This window comes from Taudactylus pleione, unplaced genomic scaffold, assembly GCF_031769625.1.
Source record: "Taudactylus pleione unplaced genomic scaffold, aTauple2 ptg000179l, whole genome shotgun sequence".
Lineage (NCBI taxonomy): Eukaryota > Metazoa > Chordata > Amphibia > Anura > Myobatrachidae > Taudactylus > Taudactylus pleione.
Genome location: NW_028284581.1, coordinates 21,266,179 through 21,286,005, shown reverse-complemented (window position 1 = coordinate 21,286,005; position 19,827 = coordinate 21,266,179). Strand labels below are relative to the sequence as shown.

The following is a 19,827-nucleotide window of genomic DNA, read 5'->3' as shown; positions in this document are numbered from 1 at the left end:
GAGAAGAAAGACTAGGTGGATATTCCTCACAGTAAGTATGACACCAAGGGGTCTTAATGAAAGCAACAGTCATTTGACTTTATTTGAGATGAAATATCAGTAATCTCTCTAAAATGACCCTCTTATCCATAACTATGAGGAGAATAGATACAGAAAAGTTACTTTCTTATCTATTAATAGGGGGGGAATAGATATAGAGAATTTAAAAATAGCTCAATGGATCTCTTATATCTTGCAGAGAATTGAAATAAGGTAGCTTCAAATTAAGTTGTTCTAAGAAGATACATATGATTTCTAACAATAAGGATAATATATAATTTTTGAAGGTATTTATATATGCATATATAGTGTGTGTATATGTGTGTGTGTGTGTGTGTGTGTGTATATATATATATATATATATATATATATCCCCTGAATTAACATTTTGAATACAATATAACCTCAATAATATTTGTTACAAGAAGATATATCAAATATCACAACATCCGTAAGTTCATGGATAATTATTTGCATGAACCCTATTATGATTCCTAATTATATGTAGCTAAATATATAAAAATTTTACTTGTGATATTGGAATCACTATAATATTCAGGGTGATGTGATAAGGATACTTACATTAATTACAGTACATCACATTTTGTGGTTTAGAATACTATGTATAATGTAATATATATTTTTTGATTAGGTCAAATTTATTTATCACTGGTATTGGCACTTTAGCTCACATTTATCACACGTATGCATTTAATAATATATTATACAATGATTAACCACGGTATGAAATTTTGGATAATTTATAATACAATTTTTATTATATCTACACATTTATATTAATATGGGAACATTCAATTATATATTTACACAATGGCCCTGATTCAGAGCCGGACGCTCTGACCAGAGCGCTCGCTCTGAATCAGGGCCCACCTCCATTAAAATGGAGCGTCCTCCTGGACGCTCGTATAGCTGTGGGTCACCACCCACAGCATATACGAGCGTCCAACAAGATGGTCGCGATGGTCTTGACCATCGCGACCATCGGACTTGCGAGTGAAACCCTGTGGTCGGGTTTCACAACCGCAAGGCCAGGAGTGATTTTGGCTCTATCAGAGCCAAAATCACTCCCACTGACATCACTAGTGATGTCAGTGGGGCCGGCTTCAGATGGTAGGCGTTCCCATAGGAACGCCTCCGTCTGGCAGGCACGCCCACCAAAGGGGGCGTGCTGTCAATCAACATCGATAGCACGCCCCCTTTGGTGCGAGACCCGGAGCGATGGAAAGTCCTTCGCTTGCCGGGTCTCGCGCATGCGCACGACGGAGCTCCCTCCGTCGTGCGCATGCGCAGTGGGGAACATCGACCCACTTGTGAGCGTACTGCCGCTCGCGAGTGGGTCTGAATGACCCCCAATATTTCTATATTACACTTTATTAAGGCACATGCCTGATTTTTAGGGCACATCTAATTATACATGTAAACTATAATTTTATATTATATAATTTGTGGTACGAGCACACAGTTTAATTGATATATTTACAAATTAAGATAACATCCTAATTGAATTGCACTATTTTAGTGGACACTATCATTGGTCATATATATAGATATAGATAGATATATATAGTTTACAATGAATATATAATTTTGATATAATTTGCTGAGAATAAATATGTTAAGGAGGAATTAGTGGTGTCTAGATTATATATTTCAATATGGGAATTAGATTTGGGGGACTTGTGGAACAATAAATACTTTTCATAATTTTTATGAGGTTTTGCAGTGATGGAATATTGTAATAAGACTATCATATATTTATTTCTATATATTGATCATCACATTAATGTTAATAACAGTAAGTTTAGATTTAAGAGAATATTGTCATAGATCTTTAGCCCGAAATATGTGTAATTAGCACTCTTTACATTTTATACTTTTGAAGACATTTAACTAAAGGATTAAACTGATCAGATCCAATTTAGAAGACTTTTGATTGACAGGCGAATCCACCAGATACATACCGACACCTGAAACACGCACCCCTGAGGATATAGACAGGATGTCACTGCGAATAACATACGGCAGAAACCCTAAGACACTGCTTTGGTCAATAACACGCCCCCACTATGATGTGGTAAATCATGATTGGTTACCGCACATTTAAAATATTACCTGGCTTCCTGGCTCTGGTTAGCCTTGAAAAAGCGATATAGCAAAACGCACGTCAGCAGTTTCACTGTATGCCTGGTCTCAAAAAAATTTGCTTGTCCATCTTAACTCCAATCCCGGTAATTGCTCTGTAATACCATGCTGACTGTAGCTGACACACTGGATACAGATTGGTGTGCAGTCTCATTAGCAGATACTGATGTCAAAATACCATGTGAAACTCTGAGCTTATTTTTATGAACAAGTGTGGCTACCTGTAGTAGATGTCGAAACTACACAGTATACGAGTGGGATCAGTATGAAATACCGCCGCTGGAACACCGGCAGTGAAGATCCAGACCGGTAAGTATTTTTTAGATTTACTAACTAACCCTAACCTCCCCCTCAAATACCTAATCCTAACCCCCCCTGTAAGTGCCTAAGCCTAACCCACCCCTTCCCCGCAGCCTGAACCTAAGTATCCCGGGAGGGGGGTGCCTAACCCTTACCCCCCTTCCCCTAGCCTAACCTAACCCTCCCCCCTCGCAGCTGTCCACGCCTGGCTTGCCTTCGATCGGTATGCCAGGCATCGGGCTCCCGGCATAGGTAAAATTACAGGCATCGGCATCTCGACGGCTGTCATTAGACCGCTGCCGGGATTAGACAGTCGGGAAGTCAGCAGTCGACATTTAGACCTTCTGCTTCCTGACTGCATCCCATACGAGCTATAGCTGACACGTTGATGACTGAGAAAGTGGTTTAACTTAAGAAATAAGCAATACTGTCACTGAGCTCATTTGAATCACTGCTGAGCAGACAGCTTATAATGTAATAGGGAGAAGTGGACTGCTGTGTTACAAACATCTGTTACATTTGTTGCAATTAAACTTCTGAGCTGCAACATTTAACTGGTTTTATGATCATTGCTAGGAACACTAGATGTTTTTCCTTTCGAGATACGTTTTTGCACGAATAACTCAAATTGAATTATATGAACTCTGCTAATAATATAAGGAAGATGCAGAAACTACCTTAAATATATATTTATATAATCTCCAATCTTTGAGATAGTAATGAAGGTGTAATATTACCTAAATATAAGACATCTATGCTATCTTATTGCTTATGGAGACATACAATATCACCTACCCTAAAGAGGTTACCTGGATATGGTGGGTAGGCCCATAACCTTGGCCATGATTATGCTAAAAACCTCTATTGATTGCAAAATTTTATTGCATTTATATATTATCAGTAATTTGGAGTTGTGCACCTGAAATTTGTCTGTTTTTGTGCCTGCAATTAGTCTCATCAGGTAGTACCTCCCATTATATATATATATATATATATATATATATATATATATATATATATTTAGGGTGTGTAGTCAAGGAATCTTTCCTATATACTCCATTTAATTTGCTTTATTGCACACCTGAGGGAAAGGAGACGCCCTCAGTCTGGATTAGCACCCCTTCCTTATTGGTTTAAAAGCATGGAGTCTGGTAATGTATATGTACACTAATATAGGGCACAATTCTAGGTAAGTCCTACAAGTTATATACTGTAGTGCAACTTTGGTTAATTTTTGGGGTGTGGGTCCCCCTGGATTGCTTTGGTTGATCTGTTTCAGGGTACCGCATTATAACACATTTTTCTTTTATAACACATTTTAACCCTTCACTGTTTGTTTATTATACATGTACTTCACTTTTTTATTTTCATTCTTTATATGCAGCTGTGGCTGCTCTTAACTATTTCTTTTACATTGCACTTTTCTTGCTATGGCGGTGCCCTGGGGTGGCTTAGCTGGGCTAGTTTGGGGGTGTCCTGCGCTCTGGATTTGAACCCTAGTATGTTAGGGACCTACTCTAAAGAGGTTACCTGGATGTGGTGGGTAGGCCCATAACCTTGGCCATGATTATGCTAAAAACCTCTATTGATTGCAAAATTTTATTGCATTTATTTATTATGAGTAAAATGAAGTTGTGCACCTGAGATTTGTCTGTTTTTGTGCCTGCAATTAGTCTCATCAGGTAGCACCTCCCTTTATATATATTTAGGGTGTGCAGTCCAGGAACCTTTCCTATATACTGTATGCAATATAAGTATATATTATTACACATGATTCCTAGCAGGTCTATATTATCATAATAAATAGTTCCTTTTAATAGGAATAAACTCTTAAAGCAACCATTCTCCATATATACATAATTTCCTGCATAAATATGGATTAAATACAGAATGGATACACACTATATGAAATAGAAGAAAACAAAATAAACAGGCATACAATGATATATACAAATTTTATTGCACATTTTATATCTATAAACACTCTCTACTACTACTATCTATTATTTTGCTGATTTTACTCAAATATGGAAATATTTTAAATATTAATTTAATAAAAGTTATATTTTACTATTCAAATTGTGCACCATATTCAGATCCCTTCCTCTTTAGTTTTGCTATGATCCCTCTTTAACCATTTAACCATGCTGGTTATGATGTGGTTTGCATTTATGGGTTTTATTATTTGCTCCAGTCTTGTATCAGTCATGTTTATTGTGCTTACTGCTTGTTAAACTATAATTTGTTTATTTACAACTTGCCAGTCAGCCTTTTATAAGTCTAATGCTGGCCATACACGCTACAATTATCGGGACGATCCGCCCGATATCGGCGGATCGCCGCGATAATTGTAGCGTGTGGGAGGGCGACCGAGGGTTAAATATTGCTCGGTCGGGCATGCTGGGATTGTCCAGCATGCCCGTCCGATGCGATATTTAGCAGGTAAACTGTCGGCCGCATCGGGCAGTGTATGCCCAGCGCAGCCGACAGACAGACATTTCCTGTGTTCCTTCCTACGGAACACAGGAAATGTCTCCGCCCCCTACGGAAGGAACAGGGAAATGTCTCCGCCCCCGGGTGCGGAGCGCGGATGTCGGGCTATGCACTGTGAGATTTCTCTCACAGTGTATGCCGGCGACTTCTGCGGCTGGCAGGCTGCCAGATAAAATGTCTGTCGGTCTGACAGGCATTTTATCTGGTAGTGTATGCCCAGCATTACATAACCGTGCAGATATCATTTATAAAACTGTTGATTTTCCACATTCCTTATATTTTGTGTATGTTATGTTACGGTAGTAAATTAATAATATATTGTATTAGACCAATTTAATACATTGTCTTTACAAATAATGCCTATCCATGTCTTGGCAGGTCAAAAACTGTTCAGTTGCCACGTCTGCACCAATTCATTCTCTACTAAAGGTAGCCTAAAAGTGCACATGCGTCTGCACACTGGAGCAAAGCCATTTAAGTGTCCGCACTGTGATATGCGTTTCCGAACATCTGGGCGCAGGAAGACTCACATACAGTGTCATTATAAATCTGATTCTAAAAAGGTCCGGAAACACGTTGTGCGTAGACATCTTTCTCAAGCTGCAATACTGGCTCCCACTAATACATCCAGCACGGTGGAAACACTTCCAGCAATAAGTCTACTTAACTCCTCTGCAACAGATGCAGGTGTCTTCATTACGAACAGCTCTGTTCTTTCCAGCCAGTTTGATCAAAGTTTGCTCCAGCAGGGACTAGTTGGACAAGCCATTCTTCCTGCGTCTGTCACAGGTAAGTACTCCATTTTTATGCTTTGTTCTTTGACATTATATGGCAGTGCTTTAATGATTTACACTTTTATATACCAATTCTCAAATGCATCCACATTGGCGGTGCAGCCACCAGGATTTTTTATTTATGGTTATAGGTCTTTTAGGATTTTTACTCTAGCCAAAATTAAATCTGGTTGCTGCACATATGCAGTCTCTTGGGCCAATTAATATGCATTGTAATGGTGATAAAACTGTACATTTTGGAAAAATGTAAAATCAGAGGCTATGAAGGGACTCACTCTCTTATATAGGGACTGGTCATATGTGCATGATTGTTCCAGCTCGGCAAGACTAGCATATGCGCCTCCTTTGTACCTGTAGACGACAGAAGCATATGCAGTTGGTTACGACCGGAGGTGTAGTTTCACATTGATCATAATCATAACAAATACTAGGAATAACAAAAATAAAGGACCAACTCATACACAATACAGTACATTGCCAGATCATGTAACACAGAAATATGCTTTATTTGTGCAGCCTGAGTGTTAATATTACTGTAATAATGTGAATAGCTTGCAGCAATATTGCTCTTCTATTTGCATAAAAGGGAAGAATTTAGATACATTCAGCCAATCACATGCGGCTGTTCATCGTCATCGCAATTGGCTCCAGGTGTCAAGAATCTGCAAGTGATCGGCATCCAAACAGGTGCATATGTGTCTGTTTTGTGCTCAGCATTGTGTCCTGAAGTCACTCTCACATGCTCCTAAGGCACATGAAATGTGACTGTCAGCCTGGCTAAGGATACATACAACATTTTGGTTTACATGCATAGTAGAAAAAAATGTAAACAGTGGCTAAAAATGGGCACAAAGGGCCCGATTCAGGGTTGTATGAAAAGCTGCTACAATTGCGTCTGCTTTCTGCACTCGTAAATAAATGTGTATCACTGCCTGTATTCAGAGTAGTAGCAGTCATCAGTTTCCATGTGCACCAGCGTTATCATTGGAGCCAGACAACCATCTGAACGCCCTGTTTCCCCAGAGTAATACCCACTCAGTCACGAGTACCGATACGACTGGGATCTGTATAACTCTGAATTGCCTGTAATTGCTCTAAGTTGTGTATGCAAGCTCTGACACCTGCGCAGTTTGCTAGCAATCGCGAGATCAGTCTGCAAATCGTATTACCTGCAACTCGTATGTCCCTGAGGCCTTCCATTTGCACCTGGATGAACCATGTGAAAATACAAGGGATGCAAATGCATTTTTGCTTTCCATGTAGGGAAACTACTGCCTGCTTTTATATGTACCACACATTCTCTACAAATGTCTTCGTTTTTTGACACAGAGTTTTTGTTTAGTGTCATGCTTGGATATTATCCCTATCTATAGTAAATCTGTCCAGATGCTTCAAATATGCCCCCCTCCATTGCAGCACAATATGGTTTTACCAAGGTGTAAATTTTAATTTTCATCTAGATTTACTCTCCCTCCTAACAGAGGCCAAAAATGACAGTTTGACTGTGTTTTTTAATTTTCTTACAGATGGATTTGCTGTCATTAGCAGCCAGGTCATGTACTATTTAGTATAAACTTGGTCATCTGAAAATTGGTTTCTGAATTGTATTTTGATGTTTTGTCTGTATGTTTTATTATTTCACAGCTGGTGGGGATCTAACCGTATCATTGTCAGAATGTAGCTTGGCCACTCTGGAAGGGATTCAGTTGCAGCTTGCTGCCAACTTGGTTGGACAGAATGTACAGATCTCTGGAATAGATGCTACAAGCATCAACAATATAACACTACAGGTGACTGTATTTCAATATACTTTACAGTAAGTAAGTTGAATACCACTGATTGAAATATTTCATGTGTTCTTTCTTGTTTTTGTTTTACCAGATTGATCCCAGCATTTTACAGCAGACTCTACAACACAGCAGTATTATACCCCAGACTCTCTCTGGGGACCACGGTGCAGTACAGACTACCAGCAGTCTGCAAACAAGTGAGAATGCTGTGCCAGCTAATGTTGTACTTCAGCCTATAGCAAGCTTGTCTCTTCAGCCTGCCACAACTTCTTCCTCTAACCTATCTATTACACCTATCACTGAACAAGACTCAGTGCTGACTTCGAGCAGTGCAAGTAAATCCTTTTTCTTCAGTATTTTACTTAATGTAATTGTGCATTCCTGTGCTGTCCCAGACACTTAGATGGCCTTTATATTTTAATCCAACCTAGTGAAGGACAGAATGCAGTGCACAAAATTGTTGCAGTACTTGGATGCCAATAACCATTTTGGGTAAAATTCCCTACAGCTACTTGCTTTAGTCAACACACACCACAGCTCAACTGGTTAGACATCAGCATAAACTTTCATACTTCTAAATAAATTCCCAATTAACTAATTAAAACAAATAGTACCCACTTTAGCTAACAATGATTATAATGTATCTGCAAGCAAGCTACTGTATGCGTCTGTAAAAAATAATCTCCATCTACGTGCTTAAAAAAACAGTGTTCCACTCTGGCAAACAATGCTCCACTACTTCAGAGTGCTTCACTCCTGCTGCATAATCCCCCCCACCTCATTGTGCAATCCATCTCCCCACCTCTTTGTGGGTGCTACTCCCCACCTTATTGTGCAAACTATCTCCCCACCTCTTTGTGGGTGCTATCCCCAACTCTTTGTGGGTGCTACCCCCATACCTCACTATGCGTACCACCCCCATACCTCATTTTTTATACCACTCCGCCATCTCATTGTGTGTACCACCCCCCACCTTACTGTGTCTATCTTACTTACCTTATTCTGCGTACAATCCCCCATATTATTCTACATATAGTACCCCACCATTTTCGCTACACAATCCCCTCTCTCATCTGCATATATTCCCCCCCACCACATTCTGCATACAATTCTCCTACTTGTACTTGTACTATTACCAATCTCATTCTGTGTATATTTCCTCCACCTTATTCTGCAGCCATTACCCTCACCTTATTCTGCGTACAATCCCCCCACCTTAATCTGCGTACAATCCCCCCACCTTAATCTGCGTACAATTCACCCATCTTATTCTGTGTACTATCCCCCACTTCATTCTGCGTACAATCCCGCACCTCATTATACGTACAGTCTGCAATCTCATTCTGCGTACAATCCCCCCACTTTATTCTGCATACAATCCAACCTTATTCTGGGCACAATCCCACCCACACTTTTACTTTTTTCTGAGTACAATCCCCCCACCTTATTCTGCTTACAACCACCTCCCCCATACTGCTCACAAGCCCCCCCACCTCATTCTGCATACAATCCCCCACCTCATTCTGCATACAATCCCCCACCTCGTTCTGCATACAATTCCCCTACCTCTTTCTGCGTTCCACCTACCCCCACCTCGTGATGTGTACAATGCCTCCAACCTCATTCTGCATACAATCCCCATACTTCTTTCTGTGTTCCACCTCCCCCCACCTCGTGATGTGTACAATGCCTCCAACCTCGTTCTGCATACAAATCTCCACCTCATTCAACAATTACCTCCTCGTCTTTATCAAATTATTTTAGTCACAATCTACAATGTATCCTTCTGTACATTTTTGCTCCCTTTTGAATTTGGTTTCTTTCTGTAAACTGTTCCTCCAGTCTATCTTCAAAGAACTTCTTTCCTTGGAAAAACAAATACAGCTGAAATGAATTGCCGCCTATGAGAAAAGCTTACTGTTAAAAAAACAATGATGCACCTTAAAACTGTCCCCTCAAAAATGTATACCCCCTTCTTTAACAGTGATACCGTACTATTTTAAGAAATACACTCCATCTCATTCAGTGAGGTACCCAGCATCACAGTATTTCAACCTAATGCTTGAGTTGTACATTGGACTGCAATCTGCTTCTCAGTGTGTACGTGCAGATATGGGGTCAGGTCATACAGTTGCTGAACTCATGATGACTTCAAGGATAGGTGTGTTAATTGTTAGGACTGACACCTATAGTGTGTGGTGCATGCATTAAGTGACAGCTGCTTCACAATATCAGGTCATCATATATATATTTTTTTAAACTGGTATTAAGGTCATTTTTATTTTCTGCTATAAAAAAAAAGTATGTAGCAGATCTGCCAAATAGAAGAAACAGTTCTTTAGACATCAGTCTGCTACACCCCTTTCTCACATAAAACAATGGCCATTTGTCCTTCACAAGTAACAATAACCCAGTATAAAACCTCCGCCAGGCCTAGTGTTGCTAACTAGGCCTCATTATCCAGACTCTGCTCATCACTTGGGGTAAATGCTTGCTGTGAAATTTCACTTAGCAATCATTGAACCTACTGCTGTGATTCCTGCATTTAAAATAAAAGACATAATAACAGCCTACTAAAAGTTGGTATTCAAGTGGGATTGAATCTATAACTGGTGGCAGAGATGCTTTGATGGGAGTCATGCAGCAGGTCAAGAACTCCAGCTGTCCCAGACAGAACATAAAAATTGGCAGATATAGCATCTACTCTTAATGCCTCGTATCCACGACGCAACATTATTGAGCGATTGCACGATTACGACATCGTAATCGTACAGTTGCTCAGTAATCGAGCGACATGTCATTTCCGACGTCAATCATCGCCCGAACATGCTGGTCAATCTGCCAATAACAACGACAGATTGCCCGTGTTGGGGATGATTGATGTGCCTACACTGAATGACTGAATGTTCAGTGTAGGCACAGCACAGACTGTTAAATGACTGCACAATTACAATGTCATAATTGTGCAGTCGTTTTACAGTCTACTAGTGGATACGCACCTTAAGGCTCCAGTAAGAGTCATCTGCTCATTATGTGGTAATCGAAAAATGTATTAGAAAATCGATACATTTAATCTGCGATCCTTTTGCATGTTAATGCTTTCATTCCTAAAATGAGAGCGACTGATTATCCTAAAGTCTTGTTGACTATCTTTGAAACAGTCACAATGGCTAATTCCTTGCCTGTGCGATTTTTCTTCAGTAGCTTTAATTTAGTGAACTATGCAGAGGAAAAGTCACATGGACTGTATTTTACACACGTTATCAGTGGGGAAGAAGGATGATAGGTCATCTGCTACTATACAAGTATATATTGATTTGAATGCTAATACTCGTAGTAATGTTGGTAACATTGCTGGTATTGATATTAATGCCTGAGATAGTTCTGATGATAATACTAGTTCTCACGCTTACACTGCCTTTCTAAAAAACAATGAAGATGTTATGGCTCTTCCCTTTGCACCTCCTCTCTGACCTTAGGTTGTCACAAGGTCAGGTTGTCCAGAGTGCAAGAAGTGGGCATCTAGGCATCAACTGCTAATTCTTCTCCAAATATTTGGAGTTCAGTTTTATAAAATAAGATTGATTTGGTGGATCAAAGAAGAGGCTATAACATTTTAGTGGTTGTAGATTAGATTATGGTAGTTAATAATCTAATTATTTTTCTTTCGCACTGTCACTGCGGTTGCAAATGAATAAAGCGGGGTATACATTTCATGTCTTGTAGGATAAAAGTGGTCCTGAGGCTCTAGACCACTTTTATCTGATAGATAACAGGATCCCTTAAAAAACAACATTAGAATGAAATGACTGAGCCTGAAATGACAAATACACATTAAATCTTAAAGGCATGGAAAGAGCAGTATGCCCTATTTGTAAAACTTAACATTGCTATGCTACCAGGGATCCTTGTTTGCCAAAGACTTTATACACTTCCTGAAGGTAAACAGGTCCAGCTGATACAAATCCACTAAATGTTGGATATCATTGAAGAGTCCACAAATTACTTTTATAGCCCCATTGTCATTTCTTCATTGATTTTCTTAAAATAAGTATTGTTTCCAAGTACTAAGCCTATGCTATACCACATGTGGATGAGCGTGATGGTCTTGAGTTTGCCCATTTTATTTCTATTCTTGCTCTTAGTAAGTGTGTTGGCCAATCTAGGTGGACAAGAAGGCAAAGAACAAAAACTGTATATGCACACTATGGAGGCTTTTTCAGTTCAAAATAATACTCCATGGTGCTCACGCTTTCTTCTGTCTCCTCATGGATTAGATATTTTGTCCGAACCAGAGTTATGCGGTGACATACCTAGCTGATCTAGTCATTTAGAGTAAGGTTGAAATGCTCACATAAATAGACTGACTGTGTTCGTTAATCTCTTTGACACTAGCCTTATAGCCAATTTGAAGGAACTTGCCCAAGGACGGTCTAATACCAGATATCAAGGGTATTTAAGGTTGTAAGAAATGATTGCTTAAATCTTCTAGTTACTAAAGTCAAAGCTCTTGGTCTTGAAAAAACATCTAATGGGGGGAGGATATGACATAGTAGACATTTGTTAAATGTCATTTATAATGCATAAAAATCCAGTCTAATTGGTTTATCAGAAGGAAAAGACCATCCTTTTGTTGAAGCTCTGTGAAACCTCTGACAGGCTGTTTATTATGTCTGTACATATAGACTACTGTCATGACTTGAGCTTCCATGTCCTTACATACTTTGCACCTCATCTTCCTTACTGCTGTGTATCTGCTGCTGCTGGCTGATTCCTGCACCTCTGACAATGAAAGGCATGGTTGAGCAACTTCTCTGTCTCCCCATACTGACCCAGCAGTGCCCAGTCACCAGTTTAACAACACAGCTGTATTCCATTATATTAGTATTTCCTTCCTGTATCATAATGCTTCTTCTTCAACTTCATTTTCAACTGTCCTGTATCAACAATCTCCCACTGTCCCTTCTTAGTTATGTTTAATAATAATTTGTGTGTGTGTGTGTGTGTGTGCATCTTTCTTTACATGAAATAAAATCCATCACACCCATAAAACATATACGTTTATTAGGTTGCTCTCTCTTTAACTACATTCTCTCTGCATATCTTCAAATTCCTGAGCAATGTTATGCTCCTTTCCATAGCATCAAGGTCTTGTACCATTACACATATTGAGTCGTTGCCATGTGAATGCTAGTGCACAGATATTCTACAGCAGTCACAACTGTATGCCACTCATTTTCTATTCATGCAATGTTCCTTTTTTATACCTGCAGCGTGATCCTGCATCAGGATGACTCCTTCTTCTGTTTTGCAGTCACTACATTTTGAAAAATGTAATCAAAATTCATAATTGTCCAGAAAATCAATGTGCTCCACTTGGAGTTATTTCTGTGGAGCATTGTTATTCACTGTGTTTCTGCATATAGATGTGACATTGATCTAGCTATATTTGAATTGCTGTTTGTATCTCATAAAAAGGAAGTTTTACAGAAAGTTTTCTCCATTTACAGCTGGACAGGAACTTTCCCAGGTTATGACTTCTCAAGGACTGGTATCCACCTCTAATGGACAACACGAGATCACGCTGACCATTAATAACTCCAGTTTAAGCCAGGTTTTGGCACATGCTGCTGGCACCACTCCTACTACGTCCTCGGTGTCTCCACAGGAAATTACACTCACCATATCTGGTTAGTTGAAGACTGTATGTATTGTATTTTGATCTTCTATTTATACTCCATGTACCTCTCTCAATATACTCAATCTTTCTAGCTCCGCTGCGGAAAATCGGGGCTATGAGTCATGAAAGGTCATAAACAGGAACATTGGGCCTGCTTCAGAGTTGTTTGTAAACCTGATGGTTTAATCACATTTTCGGATGGGCACATGCGCAGGATCTATACTCTGCACGTGTGCCGATTTCTGTTTGTGATGAGTCTACGGTCGCAGTGCCCGCTAAACCGCAGCATGATTGACAAGCTGCGACCATTTGGGGCAAGGCAGGGGTAGGTGATAGTGGGCGTCTTATAAAACAGGGGTCTGTTGCCCCATTTTGTAGGCGTGCTGATGCCAGGGTCTGCATCTTCCAGCACAGATTTCCTGGCCCCGCCAGAGGAGTTCCGGAGGCCATTCTGAGTAAGTTTAGGCTTACTCAGAAGGCCGATGGCTGTCCAATGGTGATCCGATGCAGAACGTGATCTGCCATGCCAGCAGTGCACGTCTAGCGCCTCCTGCATCATTACCATATTTTCGCATTGCTGCTATGTCCAAAGACGCAGCAGCGACTGCGTCAGACTCGTGGTTTCTCATATGTCCCAACTTTTTGTTAGGATTACTTGTATGACCAATTTGAAACTGGTTTCTAGCTTTCTTCAGAAGCAATGAACGCAACAGCAGTCGTTCACATATATTGTCCTTTTAAATTATGTTTTGAATTTATTTCACCCTAGCTAAATTCCCTCTGGGGGCACTTTAATTCCAAACGAGGTAAATGAGGGTAAAAAATAAAAATTGGCAGTTGTCTAACACTAATCTTGTAAAGAGGTAAAGAAGGTGGAGAGTTAATGAGGAGCGACCACAGATCCTCTTCAGTCCAGTGGCAAACGCAGGATTTCTAGAGGGGGGTTTCCAAATGCTTGATTTTAGAGCCAATGTGGCCAGTCCATGAATAGGGCAGAATTAGCACTTATCCAACTTTAATATGCATCATACAAAGTATATTGTGTGGCATAATTCCAGCATATACAGGACCAGCGATCATAGTAAGCCATTAGATGCTGCAGAAGGTCCATCCTGTCTGAACAGAATGTTTTTTTTTCAGATGTGGGCACCATTCCAGAGCATTGGAGCTAGTCCGGGAGTCTGGGGGAGCAGCAGAAGAACCTAGCATTGCCCTGGACATATACTTACATATTGGTCTCCTTATGTACTGGATAGTGTATTATTATACAGTATTAATAATTAATCCTATTGATGGTCTATAGCAGTGCACCCCTAACAGTGCATGTTTTCTACATCTTCTAGTTGGTGCACAGGTATATTTATTACTGGCTGACACATTTTAAAAGATCCACAGGTGTTGCTAATCATTTCATTTGTGATACTGAGAAGAACATGCAGCACTTATTACTATTTGGAACCGAGTAGAACCGAGCCTGCACATCCCTACTATTTATATTGTGGTCATGGTGTGTGCTGGGGAAGGTGGTTTCCAGGCAGACGGAACCCTCCCCCCCACGTTTGCCTATGCAGTCTATTTAAAGCCTATACCAATAAAAAAGAATAAACTTCTCCTTGCCCCAAGTTCACTCAGGAGAAGGACTCCTAAATATTGCTCTCAGTATGCTACTATCAGCAAACAGCATTGTGACATTCCTCCTCCACAGTAGCACTTCTCACACTGGTATAGGTATGGAGCAGGGGGCAGCATATTGGCTGAGCTATGTAGCTAACATCCTGATTAGCATGCCAATCACCTGTACCATGGTGGCTGATACAATTACAGATCATATAAAGTATGTATGACAGAGGTGAGAAGGTACTAGGTTGTAAATAATGTACATTTTCTATTGCCTCTAGTAATCGTGTACGATTTAGTTTTTCCAAACTTCTAATTGTGTCCATTTTGCTTAAGGCCAAGATATTATGCATCTGGGCTCTTCAGGAAGCAGTGAACTGAACGGGAGCATGAGACTCGGCACACCTGCAATAACTGGCCAGACTCCTGAGACCTCATTATCCTTAAGTAATGATCACCTTTTGTCACAGGCCTCTACCCTAACTACTACTTCAGGTATTGCAGTATGGAGCTTATATTTTTTTATTATATTTTTTCATTTTTTCTTTGTCAGTCCATGTGAGCCATAAAATTTTGTGCAATACGCCCAAAGTATAAGAAAATCATAAAAAGTCAAATCTACAAAATGTTCTTATCCGCTAAAAAGAAATAAGATCTTCAAGTTTGATGCTATTGATGCCGCACTCTGTATTGGCAATAACAAATCCAGGCACTGACAGCCTTTAGGGCCACTCGTTATTGGCCCTAAAGTTTTTTTTTAAAGTAATTGACGTAATTTAGTGAAATGTGACACAGACACACCTTGGTATGAGAAACATGAGGAAGTCATAGTAAGTCTTGAAAGTTTTCACCATTAGCATCCAGGCCAGCTGTACACACATGCGCGAAGTGAATGCCAACTGTTCCCCACCCTAGTCAGCAGCCCACTGTAAAATTCAAATAGGGGAGTCACACCAACTGCCAGTGAGCACATATCCAGTGAGGATGGCAGTTGGTGTGGTTCCCCTATTTGAATTGGACTGTGCTGCAGCCCCACCTTTGGAGCCACCACTGCTAGTCAGTAGGTATTACTGCTTCCAACAGTGATGTTTTGTACTGAGGGTTCCACATTCATGTGTCTGTGTGTTACGTGCCGATATGAACCTTTATCGACTCAGTTTTCCAGTAAGTCTTGACAATAAATACGCGCTGTTCAGCTGTGTACCGGTTCATATTGGCACATAACACACAAACACGAGGTGGGGCTGTGTCAAATTTCTCTAAATTATGTCAATTACTTTAAAAGTTCTAAGAAAAACTTTGGGGCCAATAGTGAGTGAAATACTCTGTATGAATGCTATGTGTTAGCATATCTTTCTTACAAATATATTGCTGAATGCAAAGGCAAGATTCTTATAGCTAACCTGGAAGTTAATAAGACCAGAGAATATTAATATTACCCAGTTCAGCTGTCAATCACTGCCGGGTCCCTGCAGCATGTTTACGGGAGATTGCTGTGTTGCCCATACACACCAACAGATGACCAATGTATCTTTCGGATATATCGGCCATCTGGTGTGCTACACAGCAGATCGGATATGTCTGTGAATGATGTCATTCAAAAACATATCCGCTGTACACCCCGGCGATGCACTATAGATATATCGTCCGTTTAATGGAACCCAGCTTTAGGCTCCATTCTTTTAAACAACTTAGGACTGTGGACAGACTATAATTCCCAGCATGCATTTCTTATGGTCTTTGTGTGTTTTTGTTTTAAATTTGTTATTATACTTCCTAGCAAATTATTTGGTTTACCTGTGTTCTCAGCAATCGGGTGCAATGTGCATTTTGTGTTGACGGCTGGCAATTTACACATACTGAAATCATACATTCAATCAGAGCCTTTTCACTTGTGACACAGTGGTTTGCTTCTGCCAACTTATTTTTCATTTCCAGTAATCTGGGATGAATTCAGTCACCCATGTTGAAACGCTGCTTTATTATGTCTTTCACCATGTCATCCCCTACCTGTTTCATTTAAAGCTGCATTACCACTGCATTACCACCTATGCAAATCCCAGGGGGCTGCTTTATGTATACAGCACAAGACGTCCGGGGCAACTTTTTCTTTACATTTTTCGTATTATTTAAATTAAAAACTACTCAAAGTTATTAGAGATGCTGAGCTGCGGCTTTAACTGCACAGGAATTCGTTTTAAACATATACAAAGTTGAAGATGAAGCTCAATGGAAATTGGCGTGAGAAAAAGCCGCGACCGCTGCATCGTCGCACTTCGTATACAGATTTAGGGGTAACTTTACTAAGATTCGAGTCTGATCGAGTTTGTTTGTTTTTTTACTCGATTATCATCGCCAAAACTTGGGTGATTTGAGGCTCCTGAAACTCACATATTTACTAAGAAGTGAGTTTAGCTGAGAGTGAGTTGGCCTATGGTGAAACAGATCGATTTTCTCCCCCGAGTAGCAAGTTCAGATGTGATTACTCACCCGAGATTGCCGTGTTTTCTCTCTGCAAAACTCTCCCGAGAAAACAGCCTGCACATATCAGTAAGATACAATGCTGCTTGTGTGTTGTACCTGTAAAAAAGGGTTAAATGTAAAAAAAAATTACGTAGGGTCCCCCCCAAAAGACATAACCAGCCCCGGACTGCTCAGCCAGTCCTGGTTCCTAAAATTACAGGGGAAAAAATGTGTAGGGTTCCCACCGTAATTTAGGAACCAGCACCTGGCTGCAGGGCCAGTCCTGGTTATAAATATAGGGGGAAAAAATGCGTAGGGGTATAGTAAGTTGTTTCGAGTTTGCACTCACCCGTTTTACTAGTAAGAAATCTCTCCCAGATCCACCCGAGTTTTATCTTTAGTAAATTTTGCGAGTTGAAAAAAATGGCTAAACTCACCCGAGATTGCCATCTCGACCAAACTCGAATCTTAGTAAATTTACCCCTTAGACTTAGTCGCACACAGATTTACAAATGTTGCACGTCATATTGATCAGTGCAATCTAGCAAAGTAGTTTTGATGCTTCCAGTTGTTTTATTTATGCGAATAAGGCGCACATTATAGAAACATGAGCGTGCAGCTTTAACCTTACATCTTCAAAGCACCACACAATAGCTAAAACATAATTTGTCTTTCTTAGCCATTCAAACTTTTATACCTACTATTATAACTGGCTACAACTTAGTTGCTTTTTCAGATCTTGATTTTCTTATTAAAATAATTATATGCCTATAGAATAATTGATTTGAAGGATGTAGGGAAAGGCTTTAATAATATTTATATTGTGGATTGTTTTATGTATCAGAATTGACCACATCAACTGGCAGTCTACCTTGCACAACCTCAATTTCACAAACCCCTGTGTCCACTCAAAATCTGGTTATGTCTTCTGGAGTGGGAGGAGATGGGAGTGTAACCCTGACCCTGGCTGACACAGAGAGTATGCTGTCTGGTGGGCTTGATGCTGTGACCCTTAACATCACTTCAGAGGTAAGGTATTACATTTCATATCTTGTCAACGTCTCCAACATAGATGACGGTAATACTGAAAGAACATTATGTGCAGATAAACTGTATTTTAGAGTGGTAAACCGCAACCATGACTACAGTATGATGGTGCCTGACACATTACCCTGGGGCCATGGTCTCTATTCCATCCAAGGCACTTTATGTGAGGGGTTTGTATGTTTTCACAATTTTCATGTTGACCGTGTTAAAAGAACACAGTCCCCCACAGTCCAAAACATACTGGCGTATTAAAGTTAAAGTGTTTGTGTGGGAAAGAATTTACTACACATTCTCTGTATCATGTCTAATGTTACCAGTCTCATTTGTCAATCAATCTGATGCCTACATAATATGAGCCTTTGAAGCAGCCTGTGACCATGTCCTATAGTATTTTACATATTTGTTTTATTACATTAGATTTGTGTACTATATTATTTAAGAAGTAAAAATGTTATTTTCTTAATATCTGTGTGGGAGTATTTTGTTCTATGCACTACTCTCTACAGGGCAAACTTCCTATACAACACACAGCAGGAGAGCGGGGGTCAGCATAGCGCACTTTGAAAACAGGACTCAGAAGACAAGTCCAACTGTGAGAATTGACAGCTCACTTTCAGGCCAGTTTCCTGTATACCTCACAGCTCCTATTGTGTGGGTTGGAGGAAGTCTGCCCAGCATAATGCATTATACATAAATATCTGCTTGTATAAACTGATGTGTTTCCATTTGCTCAGGACAGAACATAATGCTATGTAGCAATGTATAAAACTAAATTGTGCATGTGGGAACAGGTGTTTTAAGTCTTTAAATCTTCAGTCTGTATTATTCGCCCACAAACTCAATGCTAGTGTCTAGCGTCGTAACTAGGGATCCCGGCATAGACCACGCCCCTGCACATGATGACATACAGAGGGCGTGGGGCCACAATCGCTGAGAATAACAGTAATGCCCAGAGCATCCTCAGGGTGCTTTGGGGGGCTGTAAGGGCAGCGGTGTGCACATCTGAAGCGTTCTAAGGATGCTCCAGGCAGCACTACTGCAGAAATTCTGACGGCAGTGTGACTGTCCAGCTTTACGCTCTGTGTGGTGGCACAGCTCGCACATCACTAGTTACAGCCCTGGTGGGGTCATATAATTTTATACATTTAATTCCACTTCAACTTACTTTCCAGCAGTAACCAAACAAAAAAAATCTACTGTTAAACCGAATCCTGAACAAAATTGAATATCGACCAAACGTAGATAGATTTACATAGACAACTACAGGATCCCCTGATTTACTAACAGTCTGTTTGTAAATTAAAGAAATATATAAAGAAAAATCTCCAAAATTACAGACAGGCAACTTTAGGTTCTTAAATGCATTCTAGTGGTTGGAACTTAATTATGATGGCTATAAAAAGGGACACAACCATGTGATGGACTGTGGCTGTAGAAATCA

At 40.1% G+C, this 19,827-nt stretch overlaps 1 protein-coding gene across 2 annotated transcripts in view; it reads left to right on the top strand.

Moving 5' to 3' along the window:
- Positions 1-19,827, top strand: part of ZNF236 (zinc finger protein 236) — a 192,347-nt gene that overhangs the window by 131,916 nt on the left and 40,604 nt on the right. Inside the window, exons 23-28 of one of the 2 annotated variants that reach the window (XM_088475911.1) lie at positions 5,374-5,784; positions 7,434-7,579; positions 7,671-7,914; positions 13,090-13,269; positions 15,213-15,371; positions 18,184-18,368. In XM_088475911.1, coding sequence (XP_088332037.1) covers positions 5,374-5,784; positions 7,434-7,579; positions 7,671-7,914; positions 13,090-13,269; positions 15,213-15,371; positions 18,184-18,368 — 1,325 coding nt within the window. The remainder of the gene's footprint in view (positions 1-5,373; positions 5,785-7,433; positions 7,580-7,670; positions 7,915-13,089; positions 13,270-15,212; positions 15,372-18,183; positions 18,369-19,827) is intronic. The other variant, XM_088475912.1, reaches the window with a different exon arrangement.